General features: G+C 41.3%; 1 protein-coding gene across 7 annotated transcripts in view; it reads right to left on the reverse strand.

The window, feature by feature from the left end:
* SORCS1 (sortilin related VPS10 domain containing receptor 1) overlaps positions 1 to 23,742 on the reverse strand; it is a 562,818-nt gene that overhangs the window by 92,715 nt on the left and 446,361 nt on the right. For all 7 annotated transcript variants that reach the window (XM_082611124.1, XM_082611122.1, XM_082611123.1 and 4 more), the window contains exons 11-17: positions 17,411 to 17,513; positions 17,069 to 17,145; positions 15,104 to 15,195; positions 13,719 to 13,826; positions 11,861 to 11,978; positions 10,224 to 10,354; positions 6,989 to 7,102 (exon numbers count right to left, since the gene is read on the reverse strand). In XM_082611124.1, coding sequence (XP_082467250.1) covers positions 6,989 to 7,102; positions 10,224 to 10,354; positions 11,861 to 11,978; positions 13,719 to 13,826; positions 15,104 to 15,195; positions 17,069 to 17,145; positions 17,411 to 17,513 — 743 coding nt within the window. The remainder of the gene's footprint in view (positions 1 to 6,988; positions 7,103 to 10,223; positions 10,355 to 11,860; positions 11,979 to 13,718; positions 13,827 to 15,103; positions 15,196 to 17,068; positions 17,146 to 17,410; positions 17,514 to 23,742) is intronic.

Genomic DNA, 23,742 nt, shown 5'->3' on the forward strand with positions numbered 1-23,742 from the left:
ATCCCCAGCAAGATCAGAAATGGGATCACTTGGGAAATGACCACAGCCCCCAGAGACCCTGGAAATAGCAACCCCAGAGAGCAGTGGCAGGATAACCAAGGTCTAAATGTTTTCATAGCTGATGTAGAAAGGAATATGTTTCTAGAAAGCATTTTTATTTGTTTTTTTAACATCTTTATTAGAGTATAATTGCTTTACAATGGTGTGTTAGTTTCTGCTTTATATAGAAAGCATTTTTAAAGCATTCTAAATGTATGTTGACAGTATGCAGATTGCTATTTTGCTATACTTTATGTGTATATAAGTGGGTCCTGGACCCACTAAGTATTTTTATATAGATACTGAATTAATGTTATTTTAAAATCTTTTTTTTAACTTCCTGAGTAAATATTCCCATTGAATATTGAGAAACTAACCCTGAGGATCAATAACAACTGTCACTGTACATTTACATTCTTTCGGGAGGGATTAATGGCTCCTTGAAAGAAACTCCACAGACAAAACTTTCTATATCCACTTTTTTATAAACACATCTAGAAATATCTCTGGTTTAATAGCAAAAAGAAATCTGTCCCTTGAGGAGATTATCTTGGCTTCTTAGAATAAACCAGCCCAATGTCTACTTTATTTTATATTTACAGAATCTTTTACGGTTGGCATGAAACAAGCAACATCCTAGTTAATTTGGCAACTTAAATTTGTATCATGTTCCCTGGATCCAAAACAGTATAAACAAGATTTAACCATATATAAGTACAACTAAATAAGCTTGGGCTTCTGTATGTGCAAACTGAGGTATTTATAGTCATCGATGGAGAAACAGAGGAATAAATTTGAGGTTATTTCAGCACTAAATGCCAGATGATGTACAAAGGAATACTGATTTCATTTTATTTGAAGAAAAGGGACTCGTTTACTACTCAGGTAAATGTGTTATCTGCCTTGAGTGGTACTGGGGACAGACATGTGTTTTGTTTTTTTTGTTTTGTTTTGTTTTTTTTGCGGTACGCGGGCCTCTCACTGTTGTGGCCTCTCCTGTTGTGGAGCACAGGCTCCAGACGTGCAGGCTCAGCGGCCATGGCTCACGGGCCCAGCCGCTCCGTGGCATGTGGGATCCTCCCGGACCAGGGCACGAACCCGTGTCCCCTGCATCGGCAGGTGGACTCTCAACCACTGCGCCACCAGGGAAGCCCAAGACATGTGTTTTGATGTACAGTGGTTACTAATTATGTGACTTTATGAGCCTACACAAGCTATTATTTCAGTTTTACCGATGACCAAACAAGGGCTTAGGTTAAATGTGTCCTAGATCTCAGTACCGTCATGACTATTAACTATGAAATAAATGTCTGGACTATAGATACACAATAAAAGGAAGTCTTCCCCCTCTTTTTACCTTCACTCCAGAGGAGTCCTTCACTCCAAAAGTCCAGATGCTGGTGATGGCATCTGTATTTTGTAAAGTGACTACTATCTGCTAGGCACTGTGCTGCATGCTTCATATACAGTATCATATTTAATCAACCTCCAAAAGCAAATAGCAAAATTTTATAGGTTACGAAACTAAATCTCAAAGAAAGGAAGTCACTTGCTAAAGGTAAAGGTAAATGGCAGAGACTGGATTAAGACTCTTAATCTGTTTCATTCTAAAATAACTCTATTTTTCACCAAACAACACATCCCCCCTTTGAGTTCACTCTGTATCCATAACAGGCTGAGGCCCCATTACCAGCCTCCTTGTTTTCCGTGGAATGGCTTGTGGAAGGCATGAAGGAAAGAGTCAGGGAGAATGTGGTAGAAGCTTGCTCACACGCTGTCCTATGGTGTGGATATTGGACACTTGAGACCACTGGACCAAGCCCTAAGGACTGGTGGCTACAGCCACCTAGAGGGACATTCTGTACCTATTTCAATACTTATTCCAACTCTCTAAGACCTTGCTAAGAACTGAAACAAAAACTGCACACCTGTTCACTTCTACACAGTGAAGCTGGTAACAATTTTGGCATCTCCTTGAAATAGCATTTCTATTGGGAATAATAATAACCAATGCTAGAATGTTTCCATCACAGTGAAGTGAGTGAACCTGAGAACACTGTTTATATATCCAGGGTAATAAACTACCTGTGAGTGCAACCATAACCATTTACAAAGTGAGGCCTTAAAAAAAAAAAAGGAAGGTTTACCTGCATGCTTTCAAGTAAAGTCGCGGAAAGGTGCTACTGGCAGATTTGCTTGTTAAACTTGATCGACAAGGGACGATTGCTTAGTAGACCTGTTCAACTCAAGTTCTGATTGCATGGCTGCAGTCTGTGCCCTGCTGTAAGGGACTGGGTGAGGCAAGGGAGGTGCCTGGTGAGTGAAATCTACGGAGGCAAGAACTCTCAAACCAACCCTGCCCTTGTGATTCCTCTGCACTTCATCCCAGCCTGAAGCTAATACAGATTCTGTGCTGACAACCTGAGATGCTCGTGGATGGCTTAAAACAGGCATTGGAGGGACTCAGCGGGGCCCAATGGCTCCTTAATTCTAGAAACTTCCAGGCACAAACGTCAGGGCTTGTCTTTGAGAAAACTACCAGCATGGCCTTTTCACCTGGATCATTTCTTGTTCCTTTGCCTTAAGTAACCTGCTTCACACCTTCTTAATTTGGGAAATCCTGCTTGCCCTTCCTCTCAGTGTTCCCTTACAGAATCCATTGGTGTCCATGTTTTAAAGGAGGATGTCAGTTAATATAACTGAATCTCTCATATGTGAGACTCACAGGCAGTGCGTGGGCAGGAAGCTGGTGTTTCAACCCTTAATGGGGGAGATATCTGGCAATGCCTTGATACTCAGCTCTAAGAAGCAATCAGCTGACTGGGTGGAGTTTGCTTTAGGAGCTTTCAGAAAGACCTTCAATTGCCAAAGAGACTCTAATTATTGTTGTAGGTTTTTTTGGGTTTTTCTGGGTTTATTTTATTTTATTTTTTTGGTGGTACGCGGGCCTCTCACTGTTGTGGCCTCTCCCATTGCGGAGCACAGGCTCTGGACGCGCAGCCTCCACGGCATGTGGGATCTTCCCGGACTGGGGCATGAACCTGTGTCCCCTGCATCGGCAGGCAGACTCTCAACCACTGCGCCACCAGGGAAGCCCTGTTGTAGGGTTTTAATAACAATTATTATGTTATGAGAATGCTAACTGCAGCATTGTTTATAGCAGCACAAAACAGGAAATGACCAAAATGTCCATGAAAGGGATGACTACATAATCCCAGGTGCTTGAATCCTAGGGAGTTAAAAGAAATTAGATGGAGAGTAGCCTTATACACTCTGACTTGGAAAGATGTTTAAGTTATGTTTTTGAATGAAAAAGGGAACTAGAAGAACAACACATCTAGTAGGAAACTGCATATAAAAACAACCAAATTAATTTTGTATATTTTTTCTTGGCATCATTATTCACTGACAAATGCAAAGGAAAGTGTTTAGAAACATGCATATCAAACAGATCACACTTGTGTGGGAAAGGGGGCCAGGATCAGGGGGATCATCTAAATTGGCTTTTTAAACAGAGAAAACATGTATATTTTTTTGTAATTAAACATCTGTAAGTGAAAAGCTAAATATTTAATGGCAGCATTGTAGCAGCTACAACAGATTACTGAATCTGTGCTTATGAAATGCCACTGAATCAACATAGAGCCAAGTGACATCTGGGGTCAGGACTGGAGTGGTACTCAGAGGGCAGAAAGTTCTTTTTCAATTTCATCTACACTTTATATCTTGCCAGCTCTTCAGTTGGCTACAGACACTGCAAATGGGAAATTTGATGATATTGGGGCCTTCTTTGAGGGTGATTTCAGGCCCCTGTCCCAGCTAATGGTCTTTCTATTCCTGATGCAAATGTGTAGTTTAGACAGTATGTTGATCTGTGGGGTTATGATTAATACCCGCTTCCCTGACCTTAGCCCATAGGGCGCTATGCAGGTGGTCACTCTTCCACCTGTGAGCCCTTTACTTTTGAGAGTAGGGCATTCATCCTATCTGCTGATAACTGGTATTAATTGTATGTTCCTTTTACACAAACTTGCTCACTGATGCTAATGCTTTTCTGCAGAAAGTTTAAATGGAATGGATGAAACTAGCAGATGTGATAACTCAAGAAAAATCCCTTAGGGTCAGATGCTCTCAGGTAATGCCCACGGATAGAAGCAACCTTCTGAGAGTGGAGGTGGAGCCCTAGGAAGTAATATTTGTGACTGTGTGATTAATAAACATAACTGCATTGACAAACATTTATATACCTGGACACATATTGTTGAACCACTTTTTTAATTGAAATTTTAGTTTTATAGGGCATAGGTGAAAAATCCCATTGAATAGAATATTATAAATTATTCATCTCTGATGTTTTATTTTATATGGGTTAGGATTTATTTGGGTTTCACATACTGAGTTCACCAAAGGAATGGTGAAACCTATTTAGGGGTAGCTGAAAAATGTGTGTGTGTGTATAAATATATGTATATAATTATAAAATTAAAATACATATATATTCTCAATAAACTGAAAAGTGAGGGGTCATCAGCCTTTATTCTGCCTTATTACAGTGATTTGAGTAGCCTCTGGAACAATTAGACCCCTCTGTACTTCAGCCTCCTCTCATTAATACCAAAGAGAGAATAGTATAACTCCCCTGACTGACAGTGAAAAAAAATCAATTCTGAAATTAGCTTCAGGGACTCCTAATGCCCTTTACAATGTCTAAACATGCTGGTACATGCAAGTGATAAAACTACTGTCTTTGGCATTTCTTCACCATTAAGCTTAGTTATTTCACCAGCCCTTTTCAATTTCTCCCACGATGCTAGATGCTGAAGACCTCACTGACCTATTGCTATAAAAATGTTATTTGTATTTTTCTCAGATTTTGTGTTTCTCTTCAAATAAATCACAGCTTATTTCTTTATTCAATCAGAGATAAGAATATTTGATGTATGTGTCTATGTTTTTTCCCTCCTTCTGCAAAAAGTTTGAATGGAATGGATGAAACCAGCAGATGTGATAACTCAACAAAAGTCCCTTAGGGTGAGATGCTCTGAGAGTAGTATATATTATTTTGGTAATTTTTTAAAATTAAAAAAACTTTTAAAATTTCAAATACAAAAGTACATAAATGGAAACATGAACATCCTCTCCTCTGTATTGAACCTCCCATGAGAAATGAGAAGGGCAATTGTCAAGTAATGCTGGCCTATCGGTGAGGTACCTACTCTCTCCCTCCCTCCCTTTTTCCCTCCTCCCACCCCTTCTTCCCTCCACCTCCCTCCCTCCTTCCCTTCCTTCCTTCCTTTCCTCTCTTTTTAACTTTTCAATACCAGAATTCTCAAATATGCACAAATGAGAGAAAATAGTATCATAAATACCCATGCCCTCATTAACTTATCTTCAAAATTTACTAAACCTATCCCTTTTTCTAATATTTTAAAACAAATGCCATACACCATGTATCTTTAAAAGATAAGGTTTCTGTTTTTAGCCTAACCAAAATATCATTATGACACCTAAATATATAATATATTTAGTTAATATAATAGAAATATTTAGATTTAGATATAACCTGATATCACCTGTGATGGTCAATTTTATGTGTCAACTTGCATGGGCCTCAGGATGGCTAGATATTGGTCAAACATTATTCAGGGTGTTTCTCTGAGGGTGCTTTTGGATGAGATTAACATTTAAATCAGTAGACTGAGTAAAACAGATTGCCCTCCCTAATGTGGGTGGGCCTCTTCCAATCAGTTGAAGGCCTAAATAAAACAAAAATGCTAACCCTCTTCTGAATAAGAGAAAATTTGTCCTGCCTGACTGCCTTCAAACTGGACAGTGGCTTTCTTCCTGCCTTCATACTCAGATGGAAACATCAGCTCTTCCTGGGATTTGACCCTGCTGGCCTTCAGACAAGAACCTCACCATCAGCTTTCCTGGTTCAGCATCAGCATTCAGACTGGGACTGGAAACAAACCATCTGTTCTCCTGGGTCTCCAGCTTGCCAACTCTCACCTTGTGGATGTCAGGATTTGGACTTGCCCACCTCCATAGTTGGGTGCTCCCATTCCTTATAACAAATCTCTTTATATACATACATACATACATATATATATATATATATATATATATATATATATATATATATATAAATAAAATATCCAATTGGAGATAGAAAAACATATCTCAGGAAAACCCTGATACATACATCACTAATCACCAGACCACAGTCCATTTCCCCATATGGCTCAAAAACGTCTTTTAATAGTTTTTTTGAATTAGAATCCAAATAAGTTCCACACACTATTTTCTAAGTCCATAAATATCAGTTACAATTGCGGGAAAGTCACAGAATGGTTTCCCTTTTATGGTATTTCTTAAATAATATTGGGTAAACCCCACAACACAGATCATTAAACACAAAATTTAGACTCTGATTCCAGATTTATAAAGATCAGAATGCATGCCTTCAATGTGTCAAGACTGGACAGAAAGAAAATGAAACACGTTCCTACTAACACTAGTATACTCTTGAAAAGTCAATAAGCTTCTTTTCTGCCTCAAGTTTCCACATCTATAAAACAGGAAATGCACATGGGAAATACTTGTTTGGCCTTCCACACAGGGATGTCGTGAAGGTAAAAGGTAGCCTCATGTGATTAACTAGTTCTGAAATAAAGTATCAAAAAATGAAGATATGTATATATTATCATCATCGCCACCTTCATCCAAGGAACCTATTTCGTTTCTTTGTTTGCAACTGGGGTCTTATTCTCAGATGAAATTTGCACTATTAATGCAAATTTGTGCTGCATTATTAAAATGAACAAAAGCAAGTAAGTCAGTGCTGTAATGAAATAGGCCTGGCCTTTGATCAGACGTAATTCGGTACGTTTAACACAGGCTGAAAAGCAGCAGAAGTTGACCTCCTAAGGCCACTGCTTCAGACACTCACCCGGTACTATTGAGGTAACTCTGTCCCAAGCTGCAGTCCTTCGACAGAGAAGATGGATTGAACCAAAAGGCTGGCAGGCACTGACCGTTGCTGTGTCGCTCATAACCATAGTCACTGTTGGGGAAAGAGCCAAGAGAAACCTTTCAGTAGATGGCAACATTACTGACAACAATTTTACGTCAGTCCACAGCCAACTTCTACCCTGGTTTAGTCAAAAAGCAGGCATTCACTGAATCAATGTCTTTCCAAACATGGAATCTTTTTTTCCCATGGAATATCTATCAATTACCCATGAAAACATTCTACAGAAGCCATTTTGAGAAATGCTAGCTTGGAGGCCACAGGGGTGCATGTGTAGAGAGGAAAGCTCAATGCCCAATAATTCCCATTAAACACCTTTAAGCTGGGAGAGTAGATGTTGTTCTCATTAGGGGGAGACACAGTACTGATTGTGGTTGGGCCCAGAGCAAGCTATAATGGTGGAAGTCGTCCTCAGTGTCAAGTTTCACTGAAGAGTTTAAGGCATCCACATGTGGCATAATCTTCATAACTACTGATGTCTTTGGGGTGCTCTTCCAAGACATCTGGATCTACCAAGGAGAGCTGAGCCAGGTCTCTCTGTGCACAAGCCATATGCTTCAAAGTCATAGCAGGAAAGGAAATGTCCTTCAGGACTGCTGCAAGCATTCCCCCAAGGAAAAGCTCCGTCCTATGCCATTAATGCTGCAGTTGCTTTAAATCTGCTCTCTAGTTTGAAAATAGTCAAAGGCTTTTCTCAGCCTCCTCGCATTCTTATCTCCAGGAGCCTCTGAGTGGCCTGATATTCTTGGCTTCTGAAAGATGAACCCGGGCGCAGAATATGGCAACAAATTGCACCTCCACACGCACAGATAAATCGCAGGTGGCAATCAGTGAGCATTAGTATGAATTGGCCCATCTGTGTAAAGGAGGTGAGATACTGGCATACAAGGGTTGCGGAAGGAGAATTAGGCTTGCTCAGGGGCCTGTCACCAGGCAGCTGGCACCTAGAATTCTGCCCATACCAGCTGGATTTGGTGCTGATGCCACACAGCACGGGTAGGAAGACTTCAGGAATGCTGCCTACAGGACACCCAGTGTTCATTTAAGGAAATTATTTTACAAACGCTGAAGAATAACAAGCAAGGTCCTCCGGTAGAGGGCTGTCCAGGGGAGAACCAAGCCAAGAGAGAACATTCAGTGACAACCACCTTTCATTATGCTATAGTCAAGAAGAATCAGTGAAGCTCTAGGTACTAGTAGAAACCAATAAGATCATGGCAATCCTTCCAAAATATTTTCAGAAATCATGCAGTTACAAAAATCCCATTTGACCAGGCAACCTTACGATGGGCTCGTTCATGATGCATTTCCCACTTCTCCAATTACATTTTAGTTAGTGGGATGAGCAGCAGATTCCAATCACAAATGAATGCAGGAATTGGGCCAAGACTAAGGGGAGTGAGAGATGGGGGAAGGGGGAAACAATTGATTTCCTTACCCTGTGTTCTTTTCACCCTAGTCAAGCTTAAAATTGAGAAGAAAACAACACACGACAATGCCAACAGCAAAAGACTAGCCTATGTTGGAACCTTGTAGAAAAGATTCCCAAAGGAACAAAGGTTTCCAAAAGAAATCAGGGAATTAGGACTTACTTTTTCTCTTTGGTTTTCTATGTGAAAATAAATTTGCTCTCTGCCAAAGAATGACTGTTCGGTAAGGCCGAAGTCAAACCACTAAGATAAAAAGTTAACTCCCCATACGGATCCTCCTTGAATAGAGTGAGTGAAGGAGAAGCAATCAGGCTTCAGAAAGAGGGATGTGATGAATGACACACTCGCCATGGAACTTTTCCCTGTGAATGTATTTCAGGATGTCAATCCTGAAAGGTAGGACAGAGATAAAATACTTTTGTCACTGTAACAATGTTACACTGACTGAAACAGAAGTCAGGGCTGGGGAGGCCCCCCCAGAATTCCTTGTGAGCCCCCATGTAACTGAAGCTCCGCCTTCCCTCTGGCTGAGCCCGGAGAGATAAAGAACTGACTCTTGGCTTGCCTTCTTTACCAACAAGAGAGGAACAGCGTTGGGTTATCGGTCTGAGTTCTGGCAGCCAGTTTGCCAGGCCTACCAGTACTATTTATTTAGAGAATGCTCCTGTCATGGTAGCATGACAGATGACTTCCTTTTTCTAAGATATGTGATGTGTATGTACACAGTATTTCAGCCCAACCACTGATAGTCTGATGATCGGATACGTGACCGATGATCGTTACGCAGCTAATATTGTTAAATGAATGCCTTTGGTTCTTATGCTGGCCAACTTTCAATTATTTAGCACTGATATACACATTTAGCAAATGCTTTCTCTAAACCAAAAGCATATAAATAAATTTTATGAAGAAGAAGGGAAAAAAGGAACCGAAAGTGAGACAGACATGATCAAGGGAGTTACCACCTATTCATCCTCAGTCATATTTCAACCTTATCGGAATGTCAAAACCAGAACAAAGCAAGGGCATCACTGGACCCACAAGCTAGCTTTCTGCTTAACTAATGCTCCAGAAAGAACATTGTGGCACTCTGAGTATATTTAACTTCTCAATGTCTCAGTACTTTTCCAGTTTAAACTCGCTTAATCCAGGTAAAGGAAGAAGTCTCTCTTACCGCTAGGTTCACAAAGCCACAGGCGGCAATACTAGTGGTTCCATTCTTGCACTGAATTCAGAAAAGTCTTCCATGGCTGTCACAAGCAATAGTCAGCTAATCACTGATTGAAAACATCCAGGTATAGACAATTTACTGTCCTACATGATCATTGTTCCACTACCAGGAACCCTAGATTCTAGAAAGACTTTTATCTTGAGCACAAATATGTTTGCTCTCTGAAACGTCCACTTATTGTTTTCAGTGTTGCTGTATGAAGAAACTCAGGGTCTATCTAGTCTCTCTTTTTGTCCTGAGATCTGTCAAATATATGAAGATAATGACCAGCCATCTTCTGAGTCCTCCTTAAGTCTAAAGAAACCCCTGGTTTTTCCATATACACACATACATAGCTAGCAAGCCATGATGTCCCCAAGTGGTAATTTCACATGAATGTAGGCTTGTCACTTGGATTTATGCATGTTACTATTATTTGATATCTAAGCTTTCATTAAGGCCCACGTGGGTTTGAAATACTAGACGACTCTATGGGATAATAGTACAAGCTCACCAGTCAAAATCAGCCTCTGTGCAGACACAGGGTTCAGACTCCATAGCTCCTGCATATTTCCCTTGCATACATTTCCGCTCTGATTTTCTCTTCTTATATATCCTTTTTGCTCCCATGATGCATGCTTCCCCCTGTAAGGAGACAAGAATCTCATGCAGTTGGGCATACAGCTTGGACCTTCCCTACTCTGCATCAGGACAGTTCCGGGAGATGGTCTCAAACCTTAGTGTAATGTGGACATACGCAGTCTGCTTTGTGCTAACAGCATTTCCTTTTTGATTCTAGAGCCCTATCATAGAACATGATGATAAAGGCAATCCTAAAAAGCACTGAGGGTGTGTCCGAAAGTCCGGAACTCTATGTATTCAGCAAACCTTTACTTGGCAAGGTATTAAGTAGAGTGCTATGAGGGGCACACAGATAATTAAGACAACCTGCAACAGTGTATGGCCAAAAGAATCTGTAGTAATTAAGTTCAATTCTTCTGTAATAAAAAATGTATACATTTGGTCATTTATGAGCATATGAAAGAAGAATATTGCTAAGAAACATAAAGGTCCATTTTGCCTTGATTTATTATGCCTCTGCCCACACAACTTTATAGCACTGATTTTATATCCATCTACCAGATAAGCAAGAGCACTAAATTCAGCGTTTCTCCACAAGATAAATAAAAGCTTTGAATATCCCAATGCGTGTGCGTTCCAAAGGGGGAAATATCAGTCACGTAAATGAGCGATCCTTTGATTGTTGAGCCTCTGAGGAAAGTGGGTGACTCTAGCTGATGTAGCTCCCACTGTCAAACCCAGCTCTGTGTGTGTGTGTCTGAAGGACCAGACGGAGTTTTATCTAAGCCAGTCTACACTGTCTTTCTTGAGCAAACTCACTTTAACCAGCTGCATTACACATCTACATGTAATTATATGATTTAGTCTAGGTTTGGGGTATATGATGTGTCATGCTCTGAACATGGTGATGGCTTTGCAAGCAAGGGTCTCTGCCATGTCCTTTGAGAGGCCGGCAGAATGAGTTCTGCCTTGAGAAGTCGAAGGAGAGATGCTTTCAGCCAAGCATTCTGACATGAGCAGGGTAGCAGAGGGGCCAGGATGAAGGAAATTTTCCTGTTAATAATTCTGCATCCTTATATCACAAGTACCTTGGAAGGAGGCAAGAAGCGTTACCTAATCCCAGGGAAGCATAGCAGTGGGGAGGAAGAATTTTACTGGCACCACTCACGCAGCATAACTTTGTTATTTCATGTTTCTGTTTGCATTGCTAGATAAAACTGAACAGCCTTTCCTCACCCTTGCCCCCATACCCTGCAGCCAGATGACATGCTCAGATAAATTATGTTTGGATCTCCGGGCTGAGTTGGTATTTCATTTTGAGTTGTAAGTCTTAGCCAAGCACATTTGAATTTTATCTCATTATATCCTAGTACAATAAAAACAGAAGTCACTTCACAACAAGCTATAAATGAGTTTGTTCACTGCTGTGGCACACAAAACACATAATAAAGCACCAGATGGACAATTTTTGCCCAGAGAACCCCAATTCCTACACTTTAATGACTTGCTTCCTCCCAGTACTCTCCACGCCTCCCACCCAGGACTCAACCTCAGCTCCCTCCCTCCTACCTGGCTGTGCAGCTGCCAGGGTCTGTAGTCCTCCTCAGCACAGCGTCTATCGAAAATGGACTTGTAGTCCACTTTGACCAGCTGCCATTCAGAGCGGTGGCTGAAGTGTCCAAACACTCTGCAGAGTTCATGACGATAAAAATAATCACAATAACAGCAATGCTGACAGTTATACATCATTTACTGAATGTTTGCTATGAGGTTAGCACAACGCTAAGCATATTACTTTTTTTTTTTTTTTTTGTGGTACGCGGGCCTCTCACTGTTGTGGCCTCTCCTGTTGCAGAGCACAGGCTCCGGACGCGCAGGCTCAGCAGCCATGGCTCACGGGCCCAGCTGCTCTGCGGCACGTGGGATCTTCCCGGACCGGGGCACGAACCCGTGTCCCCTGCATCGGCAGTGGGACTCTCAACCACTGCGCCACCAGGGAAGCCCCAGCATATTACATTTGATATCACATATCACTTGATCCCCACACACATTTCTGAGGAGGGTTGCTATTATTGGCTCCACTTCACTTGTCGGTAACCTGAGGCTCGACAAATTTTGTTAACATGCAAAAACCAAAGTCAAATCACTAAGAACTGGTAGAGTTAGAACCCAGGGTGTTCGACTTAAAAGTCCACTTTTATATACTGTACAACAAGAATGGTTGACAAAAAAAAAAAAAAAAAAAAAACCAAAAAAAATTGAGAAAAGCATAGACACTGACTTCTTTGCAGTCCAAGGTTATACCTCTAGGTTCTCTTGCTAAAGTCCATCATTTCCACGGTTTCCATGCTATTTTACCTTCCCACCAGTCCCAAGGGAAAGTGGGTAGCAAGGCTGAGGAGTTATAACTACTTCCTACTCTGTGCATTCTATTCTCCTTACTCAGAGAGACTCAGCTATTTAATGAAGTGTTTAAATCACCTATTGTCGATATAAATAAAAGCCACAAAGGAGCGTTTTCAATCAACTTTTTTAATCTGTGTTTTGTAAACATAAAAGTTGAATGAAGACAAATGATGGAATAAATTGCTAATCCAGCTATGTTTACCGTGGGCAAAATGTAGCTATTAGGCATATTAAATTTTTGTTGCTCTTTTCTCTTGTTAAAAAAAAAGGAGTAGGGAGAAAAAATTAGAAAATGTACCAGCTATTCACTTTGATTTAAACATTTTCACTGCTGACAGGATCAACTGCTTTAAAATCTTCCCTCTCTGTTTTTCATGTCCAATTTTCCAGGAGAAGGAAAAATCACAGTTTCATATTTCAAATTCAAAGCTCATGTTTTGAAACCCAGAGGCAGGCAAGCCATTAATCAAGTCTTTCACAAATTAATGATCATCACTTTCCAGACAAGAATGAGTATAAATGCAATCTCCCCAAGAACAGACTGTTCTCGTGGTTTCCCTAATATGGCTCACAATTGGGTTAGGTAAAGAGCCAGGGAAAAATAACATCCTTTGTGGGGTTTTCACCAAGCTCTGCGTTCTGCCTTAAAGTGAAAATCATTCTTACATGCCTGTCATTTTCTGTATATCAAGCATGTTTATTATTAAAGTTTTTAATTGATAGCTTTATTTTCTCTTGAAATAATCACTTCTAATTTCCCGAAGCCCGTTCAGTATAGGAAGAAATAGGCTGTACCATTTTGCTGCCAGCCCTCAGTGTGGGTCTCCTAATTGCTAGTAAAGAGCCAGGAGAATGGAGGCCCACATTTATTCTTTCCTCTTTGCTGTGGAATCATGAAGTCAGATGTACTGCCTTTGCTAGCAGTTTCAAACCTGACAGTAGCAACGTGAACAGGCTTATCTAAAAACAACATGTTTCTGGATCTATACTTAGACTAGAAGACATCATAATTTCCACTTACGTCATGATTAGAGTCTCTTCCCCAGGCTCACCCAGAACTCCATCCACAAAAAGTGGAATAGAGGTGAAACTGTATTTGCTCCAAGATCTCCCTTCATCAAAACTTAACCTAATGACAGAAAAAATAAGTCATCGGATCTCAAAAGAAAAATCCTTTCCAAGAAAGGATACTAGCAACCAGCAGAGAATACATTTTAGAAGTACCTGGGGCATTGTCAAAGTGAGCCTTCTATATGAATAAGTGTTCTTAATTACATCAGAAGGTAGATATACAGTTAGCCAAGTGATTTGGGACCCAGATGTATTATAACATCAATAAGGGGAGAGCTGCATGAAACGGGAATGATAATAAGTCTTTGATAGAATTTGTTTTTATTTGGATATTTTATTAGGCCTTAGACCTCAATGTGACCTTCTCCAAAACCCCATTGCAATTTAGCAGCAAGTCTTACAGGTGATTCTGAGAACAATGGCCGTATGAGACCCACTGAGACGGACTTGAACCAGCCACCTCTATGTGATCAAACCCTTAGTGGTATCCTTCTTACATTGTTACAAATCCTGGTTGACTCATTGAGTAAATTGGTGCAGAAGGACAGACTCTTGAAAGTAAGAGAGAACTCTGCAACTCAGATGGTCACACAAGATGTTTCCTTTGCTCTGCCTTTCTCTAGGATGTCTTCCCCCAAGCTAAGCCTCTGTTTCTCTTATTTCTGCAACTTTCCCTTTTGTCAGCAAAGTAACCCAACAGTGGAGGGAAAATCAAGCCTTTGACTTTGAACAAGCCCACCTGTGGAGAGAGCCATTTTCAAAAACACAGATGAAAGAGTTTATTGGAAATCTCTCTGGAAGTTAGGCTTTGAATGTCCATCTGTGGAAGACCTACAGGGAGAGTTGCAGAATATCACTGCCCCCAAAAGGAAGCTAAGAAAGTAGGATCAGGAGAAATGAGATCAGAGCAGAAGTGTCATGAACGGCTGATCTCTGTGCAGAATGCACATAGTGAATGCAAATATTAAACTCCAGGAGACGTTATTTGGGAAAGCTGGTTGCAAGAAATTAAGCTATTCAGAGATTATCCTTGCTAACCATTCTACCCATGACTGTACTGAAAGAATAAGGTACTGGAGGTACTGGCGGGGGGCAGGGGGCTGTCACATTTGAAAACCATAATACGGTTCCTCTCTAGCAGGCAGAATCAAGCTCCCTTTCTCTGCCCCTCTCCCTCTCTCTCTCCTTTCCTCTTCCTTCTTATTGCGGTAAAGCAAAGGAATAAGTTACATTCTAGCAGACCTTGACAATTTACTACAAGCAAGGTCACAGTCTGACAGCCTGACTTAGACTGGTCTTAGCTGTGCGGAACCATCAAGGTGCATGACTCATTACCAGAGATGTCGAATCGGGAGAGATGTGTGCTTCATAGCAACCAGGACTCCACCTTGATCCAGATACAAAACACTGTGCTCTTCTTCAAAGATCTGGAAGAGGAAAACCACACAAACAGGGACACACACCCACAGCCACACACACCCAGGGTTCAGAGAATTAGTCTTCATTTGAGGAAAAATATTCTCTCCATGACAGAACTGGGTTCCCCCAAAGCTGTGGGAAGATGCAAGTTATGAACAATGTTTCCCAAGGTGGGCTCCATGTACCACTGGTGTTACATAAAATGATTTTTTGTGCTCCACAAGAGAAACTTAAATAACTAAGAGTTATGCATTCATATTTATAATCCCATCTTTTTGTGGTAAGTTCTCTTGAGTCCCATTTATGATGATGTTGAAATATTGGGTAATTGTCATATTGGATAACATCTTTAGATGGAGAAAACATAAGAGATACTTTATTCCAACATTATCATTTTTACAGACGAGAAAAGTAAAGTTTAGAGAGAAGTGGTGACTTGCCTAAGACCATGTAGATGGTAATTGACGGCGCTGGGACTTGCAGCATAACAGTGCCCTTTCCAGGTGTAATTATTTCCAAGTTTCCAGGTATTACAGGGGGCAGATGTTCTTGTTCAACTCAACAGTAGTCATAAAGTAGTTGTAGTCATAAAGTCTGATCAAAATGAAATCTATCTTTGGGTACGTGTGTCATTGGGTCTCTCCCCATATGTGGAGAGATGAATCTGAGCTCAAATGGAGACTGGCTGAAAACAATTTCTAAGTCCTCTCCATACAAGATGCGTACTGTTTTCTCACAGTCACACTGTTAGTATAGCCTTGTCTTTGGTTACACCATAGACATCATTGTTTCCCCTTTGTTTACTTCTTATACCCAAGATGTTTCCCAGGACTATAGGAGACTCTTCTTTGTTTTGTTTGGGATGTTAGAAGGAAAAAAAAAAAAAAAGACACCCTGGCTCTCTAACTATTGTCCATAGGAAGCTTAATAGTCCACTATATAGCTCCTATATATCTCCAAGATCCAAAGCCCCGGAGTTTCTTAAGCAAGTTTCTCTCCTGCCCCACTCTTCTCAAAGCACGTGAATTGCAGTGCAGATCTATGAAGCTAGGAAATGGTAACTAGACCATAACATGGATATCTCTGGCTAAAATTTAAAGCAGAGTGTTCTTGTTGCTGTGTGATTACCTGTGCATTAGATTTCAATTTAAGGTGCTAGTTACTGTATGATAATTAAATGTCAGTAGCTTATTAACACATATTTATTGAAGTGTAACAAGCATGCATTAGGCACATATCTTTTTATGACTCCTAAACCTCATTAAGTGCCTGTTTTATAACCTAGGAGTATCTAATTTTCATGCAGAAGAAAGAGGAAGCATTTAAGCTAAACACATTGGTTGAAAGTGATTCCATTTCTGCTTTCCCTAACATATGCACCCTGATGGTTATTATTCTGTCTTTTGCCCATGAGCTTTAAACATCTCAGAACACCACCTGGGTAATGGTTATTTCTATATCACTGCATTCCCCTCTATTCTGACTTCAAGGCAAGGGGAATTTATGGAGGCAACCCGGTGTTAGGTATATAATCTCTCTTCCAGGCTTCACGTTCCCTACATAATAAACTCCCCAGAATTTTAGTTTTCATTTCATGGGAAAAAGTCAGTCATATCTAATTTGGTTTCATTGTCACTTATCAACTTTCTCACATATACGCTGGGATAAAGGGTCATTTTTATCAAACAAAGAAATCAAATTTCATAAATGTTTGCTAAGCTCAAAACATTCTGAAAGACCTTCATAAAACAAAAAGGAAAAGAAACACATTGATAAGCTTTAGGATTTATGTGCAGCTGAATAAGTTCCCAGAATTGAACCAAGCTGGAGAATTTTTATAACATTTAAACTTCAGTAGCCGGACCCAGGATACTTTCTTACCTGCCTCCAAGTGTTCCCTGCATCTGAAGAGACAAACATGCTGATGTCGCTGTCTGACAGCTCAGAACCTATGTTACCTGGAGAAAGCACATCACCATCAGTGAAGGGAACTTTTTGCAAAAGCTCCCAATGGGCTATGCTGGCAGTGTGCATTGCCCGAGATGGATTTAGACTGCAAACATGACATCTGAGCAGGGTTTTCCCCATACTTGCCTCAGCGTCAATGGCTTAGGTGCCTTTCAAAAATATTTTTCGCTTGCTCATTAAGTTCCAAGCTCAGATATCTAACTTGTTCAAATAAATACCATTTACTGCAGTGAGCAAACCGGGCAAGCTTCTTACCTGAAGCCACTATGATGCTGGGAGCTGTGTCTCGGCTGGCAATGATCCCTGATGTGTAGGGATTCTCAGAGACCTTAAGGTGAAGGTGTAGTGAGCAATAGGGCTGAGAAGAGGAGAAATGAGGGTCATAAAAGCACATCATTTAAATGTTCGTTTAAAGCTCAGATTCAGAGTACCCGCCATTCATCCAACCATCCCATCTATCCAACTGTCCACAAACCCATCCATTCACCCATCTTTCATTCCACAAATATCTGGTGCCACTAAGTATAAGACAGCTGCCAAGTTGGTGAAGGAGAGAGCACCTTCATTTTAAGTCTCATCTACTGAAATAATTGCCATTTGGCCATTCAACAAACATTTTAGCACTTTGCCTGTAAAACACGTGGTGTAGCTCATGAAAGAGTTACATTGACTAAAGTTTGGTCTCTGCCACCTAAAGAGTATATAATTTAAGATCCTTCTGTTGATTATCAAAAGAGAATATTTTAATAGCCATGAGATCAGTACAGACAAAATATGAAATTCTAGAGGATAACGAGCCTATGTCCAACTTTGGATGAAGGGAAGTTTCCAGGAGAAAATGGTGCCTGAGGCAAAGGTGGGTAGGAGATGAACTGCACATGAGATGTTCAGGATAAAGGACATTTCAGGCCTAAGTAAGATCAATAACAAGGAAAAGAAACAGAAGAATTGAGCTGTGATACAATAGATAGTCAGGTAAGACCAATGAGGAGAAATGCTATATGACATTGGAAAGAAAGTTTGGCCAGGCTGGGAGGGGCTTTGAAGAAGTCACTTGGCATCTCTTAGACATTTGAAACCTTGGTCTCAGTTCTACAGAAGAAGCCCTATGACATGTGAAACTGTCCTGACATCCACCAGACAACTGACATAGCGTCTGTGTCAGGGTATTAACCGACCCAGTGCTATTCGATATAAATGTCATTCTTATAGACAACATGCACTAGTAATAACAACTTAAATGCAAATTTAAGGGACTTGTTTGTGTGTAAAAATCTCGATCAACTTCTCAGATTAAGACATCAACAGTTTTTAAAAACAGGATAATAAATCTTACACAAATTTCATTTAAAATAGTTCTTGTACTGAGTTGTCAAAAACTACAAGTTTGTGTCTGAACCCACATCTCTTTTCAACTCTCAGGAAGATTATTTTCTAATCTTACTGACTTGAGTTTTTGGAATCACCAACGTATCTCTGTTATTACTTTCATTCGGCTCTGTAAGTCTCAGCCAGCAGGTATTCAGAGCGCTACAGAGATACAATGATTACCTGTATATGGGACACAGTAAATGACAAACTAAAAATGAAACTCAGGAATAAAAGCAGCCAGAACACCAGTGAAATAAAACAGTGGCTCATAATAGGGTTTTTTCCTCACTGCCAACACAGAGAGTAAACTCTCAAGGAATGATGATCGGGGCTTCCCTGGTGGCGCAGTGGTTGAGAGTCCGCCTGCCAATGCAGGGGACACGGGTTCGTGCCCCGGTCCGGGAAGACCCCACATGCCGCAGAGCGGCTGGGCCCGTGAGCCATGGCTGCTGAGCCTGCACGTCCGGAGCCTGTGCTCCGCAATGGGAGAGGCCGCGTACCGCCAAAAAAAAAAAAAAAAAAAAAAAAAGGAATGATGATCGTAATAAATTATTGGTTTTGCATGAAAATTTCATGTAAAGCTTTCAAAAAAGGAATTTTTACTCTACAATGTTCCATAAGAGCAAGAAGACCACCCCTATAAGAAGAAACAATCAGACCCAAAAACTTGGCTTCCTTTTGTCCAAGAGGAAGACTAGAGCAGGTACTGCATGTTGCAGAGGCCCCAGGGCAGTGCTGACCAACACTCAGGCAGATGCTGAGAAAGGATAAAGCAGAGGTGTCAAACCATTGTTCCATGAAAATTTTCCTGACAACTGCGCCCTGTCAGGATCTCCTTCTCGGATGTACCACAGTTGATTTTACCATACAATCCTGGATCATCTATTTGAGGTATGCACAGTTTTATCCCCCTAAGAGATACACTCTACAAATAAAGAGGAAACATCAAGTACTACTTTGCATCTTCTGTAAAACCTCACATAGAATCTAAAAAAGACAGTCAATAAACGCTTGAAATATCAAGCAACACTTTCAAGTTAGAACATGAAAGACCTTACTTTACTGTTTTACTCAGAACAATGCCAGAAGTACACAGGCTCACGTATAAACCACATCATCAGAATAATGTGAGGATATCCATGGCATTGAAAGCAGTGATCACTACTTGGGGATTATACCTAGACATAGGGGCTTAGTGGAGGGCCTTTTGTACCCCACCCAGCAGAGCAGGACATCCCTGGCTCAGGGAGCACCCGGGCTGCAGTCTTGAGCCAGTCACTGGCCACGTACTTCATCACCCTGCAGTCTGGAAGATTGTGAACCTAAGTTGCCACCTGACCCAAGGATTATTTGATAGAGGCCACTTGCCATTACAAGAGAAAGAGGGCATTTTCAATTGGCCATTTCAACACTGCTCTGTTGCTCTGGCTTTCAGAGGCCTGAGATAAATTAATTTGGGAAGAAAAGACACCAGTTCATGCAGTAGCAGCAACATCAGAAATGATCTTTTTCATGGACATTTTTTCTCCGCTCTCACATTTGTAGTACTGGATTGCCCCCAACTGGTACAAGTAAAATATTGTGTGACTTTTTTTCTCCTTTCTTCCATTTTTTTCAAGGAAGTTATACAGTCCACATCAGTGTTTACAGAAAAACAATGTTAAGTGATTCACATTCACTTTTTTTAACTTAAACTTTTATACTTGAACAGTTTGGGACATTTATCAAAATTAAGTCACCAAAGATTAATACAGGGGTTGTTATAATGGGTATCAGGCCATAGCAAACTCCTGGAAAACACAAGACAAGGCTCTCCAATTCTTAGGCACATTTTTCCCAGGCAGGAGGCACTTTGTCTACCCCTGCCTTCCTGCCTTCTTCTCTCCCATTAGCGAACATATACTGAATATCCGAACATCTTCCCAGAGTTATCTCCAATTCAGTATGAGTTAAATAAAACACAGCTTATCCCAAAGACCTTTTCATATTAAAAAAATATGACTTTTCATATTAAAAAAATACAGAACTGTACACTGAAACCACCACGACTTAATAGCTGACCTACCAAGAATGGAGGGACCAGCATACATGTTTGGAAGCTGCCTGTTGTCCTGACTCACGCATAGTCAAGGGGCATGGAATACCATCAGTTGGTCAATACTAGGAGCAACTAGATCCTTAGTCTTTAATCTTTTTCGGGGTCAAGTACAGAGTTTGAGAATCTGATGCAAATTGAGAACTCTTTCCCAAGAAAAAGCACACAAAGGAAACACACACACAGAGTTTTGCATTCAAATTCAGGGAGTTCACAAACTCTCAAAGCCCATCGTGGACCTCCAGGCTCCAATTACCTTTCTTTTGCCTTATTCTTTTATTTCTTATTTTAACCAACAAAATCTTCTGGCCATTGCAAGTGTTCAGTAAATGCCTGTTGAATTCAATGGATCCATGAACGAGCTGAGCTGCTGTCTTCCTAGCACTGTGAGTGGCCAGTGGAGAAGTAGTAAATGATCCAAGACATTCCCCCGCCATGAAATAAATCAACCTAAAACACTGTTCCGTATCTGAGAGTCAACCAGCTTCTCATTTCACTTCCTCTTTACCCCTAATCTCTGAATTAATAGCCTTTACATCTCAGCTTCATGGTACCTTTAACCCGAGGGCTCCTAATCTGAATACTGTACTGAAAAGCCAGCTTAGAGCTTACATAAATAAGGCAGCAGGTAGGCTCCCAAAAAGTATTCCCCAAATCCACATCCTACACACACATTTGTGCAGTTTCTGATCCTGAGTTGGAGCATGGAATCCATCTGATATTTAGTAAGGAGTCAATGGCAAAGTAGAGGGAGGTCCCTGGGCCAGTTGGCTGGGTATGGGGTACTCAGCACTGCTCCAATTCAGCAGAACATGGAGAGTCACAGCCAGTACAAAGGCGGGGGAAGCAGAGTCAAGAGTCTCCCAGGGTAGCTGGCTGCTTAGCTCCAGTAGGAAACTACTAACTGAATCCATGAAGAAGTCACGGCCTCTCTCCATGAAACACTATGCTTCCCCTCAGGGCCTGAGAATTTGTCACAGGTTCAGCTCACATCTTGCCTCTTGGGAGCCCAAGCCTGAGGTTCTGGAGTCAGGTGGACCATGACCTGTAACACCCCATCTAATTGTACAATGCAGTCTTCAGAGGAAAGAAATCCCAGCTGAACCCCCCAGGCAATCACTCTAAAAGTCCTAAAAATACAGCCTCAAATTACCCTGGATGTCTTATTTCTATAGAATACATTTTACCAGGAACATTCCATTTGGGGCTGCAATTCTGAACTTGTTCCACATTTGTAATAGCCCTGATGGAAAAAAAATCTCTTTTCTAATCACTAGGCTGGGCTTTCGGTGACACTGTCACTTTCCAAGTATTCACAATCCAAAAATCACTTTTTGTCTCCTCTCTGCTACCAGCTCCCAAACCTGAGGAAGGTTTTAACAGTCTGGGTCTCCTGGAGCTCAAAGATTTTCTTTCCTATTGTGTGCCTCAGCAGAGTTTTATAAAATTATTGTGGTTTCCCCTTCCTTTTTTCATTTTCCTCTCCTCACCCTACTGCTGTTTTCTAAAGCTCAGATTAAAACTACATTCAACAATAGGGTTAATGGGGGAGGAAGGTCAAGAGACTCTTGGGTACCATACATCCATGTCTCATTAATTCATCTTTCCTCAATCTTAACGAGCCTACTGATTTGGTTAACTTTGGGGTCAACTGATGCCCATGAGCTTCAGAAGGTGGATATTATGACAAATCTTTCAGTGTGACTATTAATGGCAAGGAAAGGCTCCCACTAAAGTCCAAATATGAAACTCAAATGTCTATTATCCCCAGTGTGCCTGCTTCAAAGACAACACCGTCAACAATAAATGTGTTGAGCACCTACCATGTGTCAAGTATGATTCTTGAGCTAGTTCTTTGGAATGACAAAAAAGACAGCCACAGTCCCTATGCTCATGGAGCTCACAGTGCGTGGGGGAAGGCGGACAAGCAAGTCACCGAATGCATGTGCTGATTTAAGAGAGTGAGGAAGGTCACGAATAAAAAAGACTGGACCAAGTGCAACTTCAGAGAATGCTCGAGGAAGCTCTCCGAGATGAAGGTAATCAAGCAAGGGTCTGAATGCCAAGAAAAAAAAAAACACTAGGAGAGGGGTATTTTAAGAGATATAACGGCAAATGAAGAGCCTGGGACATAAACGAGGGCGGTGAGCTAATGGTATGGAAAGGTGTGCCCTTCTCCCCCACCGTGGCCTATGCGGAAGGAAGGAAGGAAAGTCTGGAGATCAGGCAGGAGAAACAGACAGTGGCCAGACTGTGTGGAATCTTGCAGGTCATGTTAAGTATCTGAATTTCATTCCACCTGAATTAGGAAGTCATTAGAAGGTTAAGTGTAGGAAGGACATGCTCTGATTTTTAAAGCTCAGGTTGATACCATTTACATAAAATTTTAGAAAAGAGCAATCTAATCTCTCATGAAAGAAAGCAGATCAGAGGTTGTCTAGGGCCAAGGGTGTGGACAGTGCCTGTGAAGAGGCACAAAGCAATGTTTTAGGGTGATGAAAAAGTTCTGTCTTGACTGTGGTAGTGGTTTCACAGGTCTATACATTTGTCAAGATTTATTACTGTACTCTTTTTTTTGGGGGGGGGCGGTACGCGGGCCTCTCACTGTTGTGGCCTCTCCCATTGCAGAGCAGAGGCTCCAGACGTGCAGGCTCAGCGGCCATGGCTCACGGGCCCAGCTGCTCTGTGGCATGTGGGATCTTCCCGGACCGGGCCACGAACCCGTGTCCCCTGCATCGGCAGGCGGACTCTCAACCACTGCACCACCAGGGAAGCCCTATCACTGTACTCTTAAAATGGGTACTTTTTATGTACACATGTTTCAACTCAGTAAATTTGGATTAAAAAAAGGTTGCATTGGCTGCTATGGAGAGATGAGGTTGCCAGGTAGAGACAGAAGGAACAGCCTGTCACTGTAGAGGAAGGGAAGAATGATGGTGGTTTATATTAGGATGGTCCCAGCCGAGATGGGGATGTGAGCTGATACTGCATTTATAATTCAGAGGCACAGCAGCAAGACTTCCTAACGCTGGGCTGGGGGTGGAGGCATGAACACAACCCAAAGTGCTCTGTGTAAGAGGCATTTCTAATGGTCCATTTATGATGCCAGAGCACCCAGGAA

This window comes from Mesoplodon mirus (genome assembly GCF_964341445.2).
Source record: "Mesoplodon mirus genome assembly, chromosome: 2".
NCBI lineage: Eukaryota > Metazoa > Chordata > Mammalia > Artiodactyla > Ziphiidae > Mesoplodon > Mesoplodon mirus.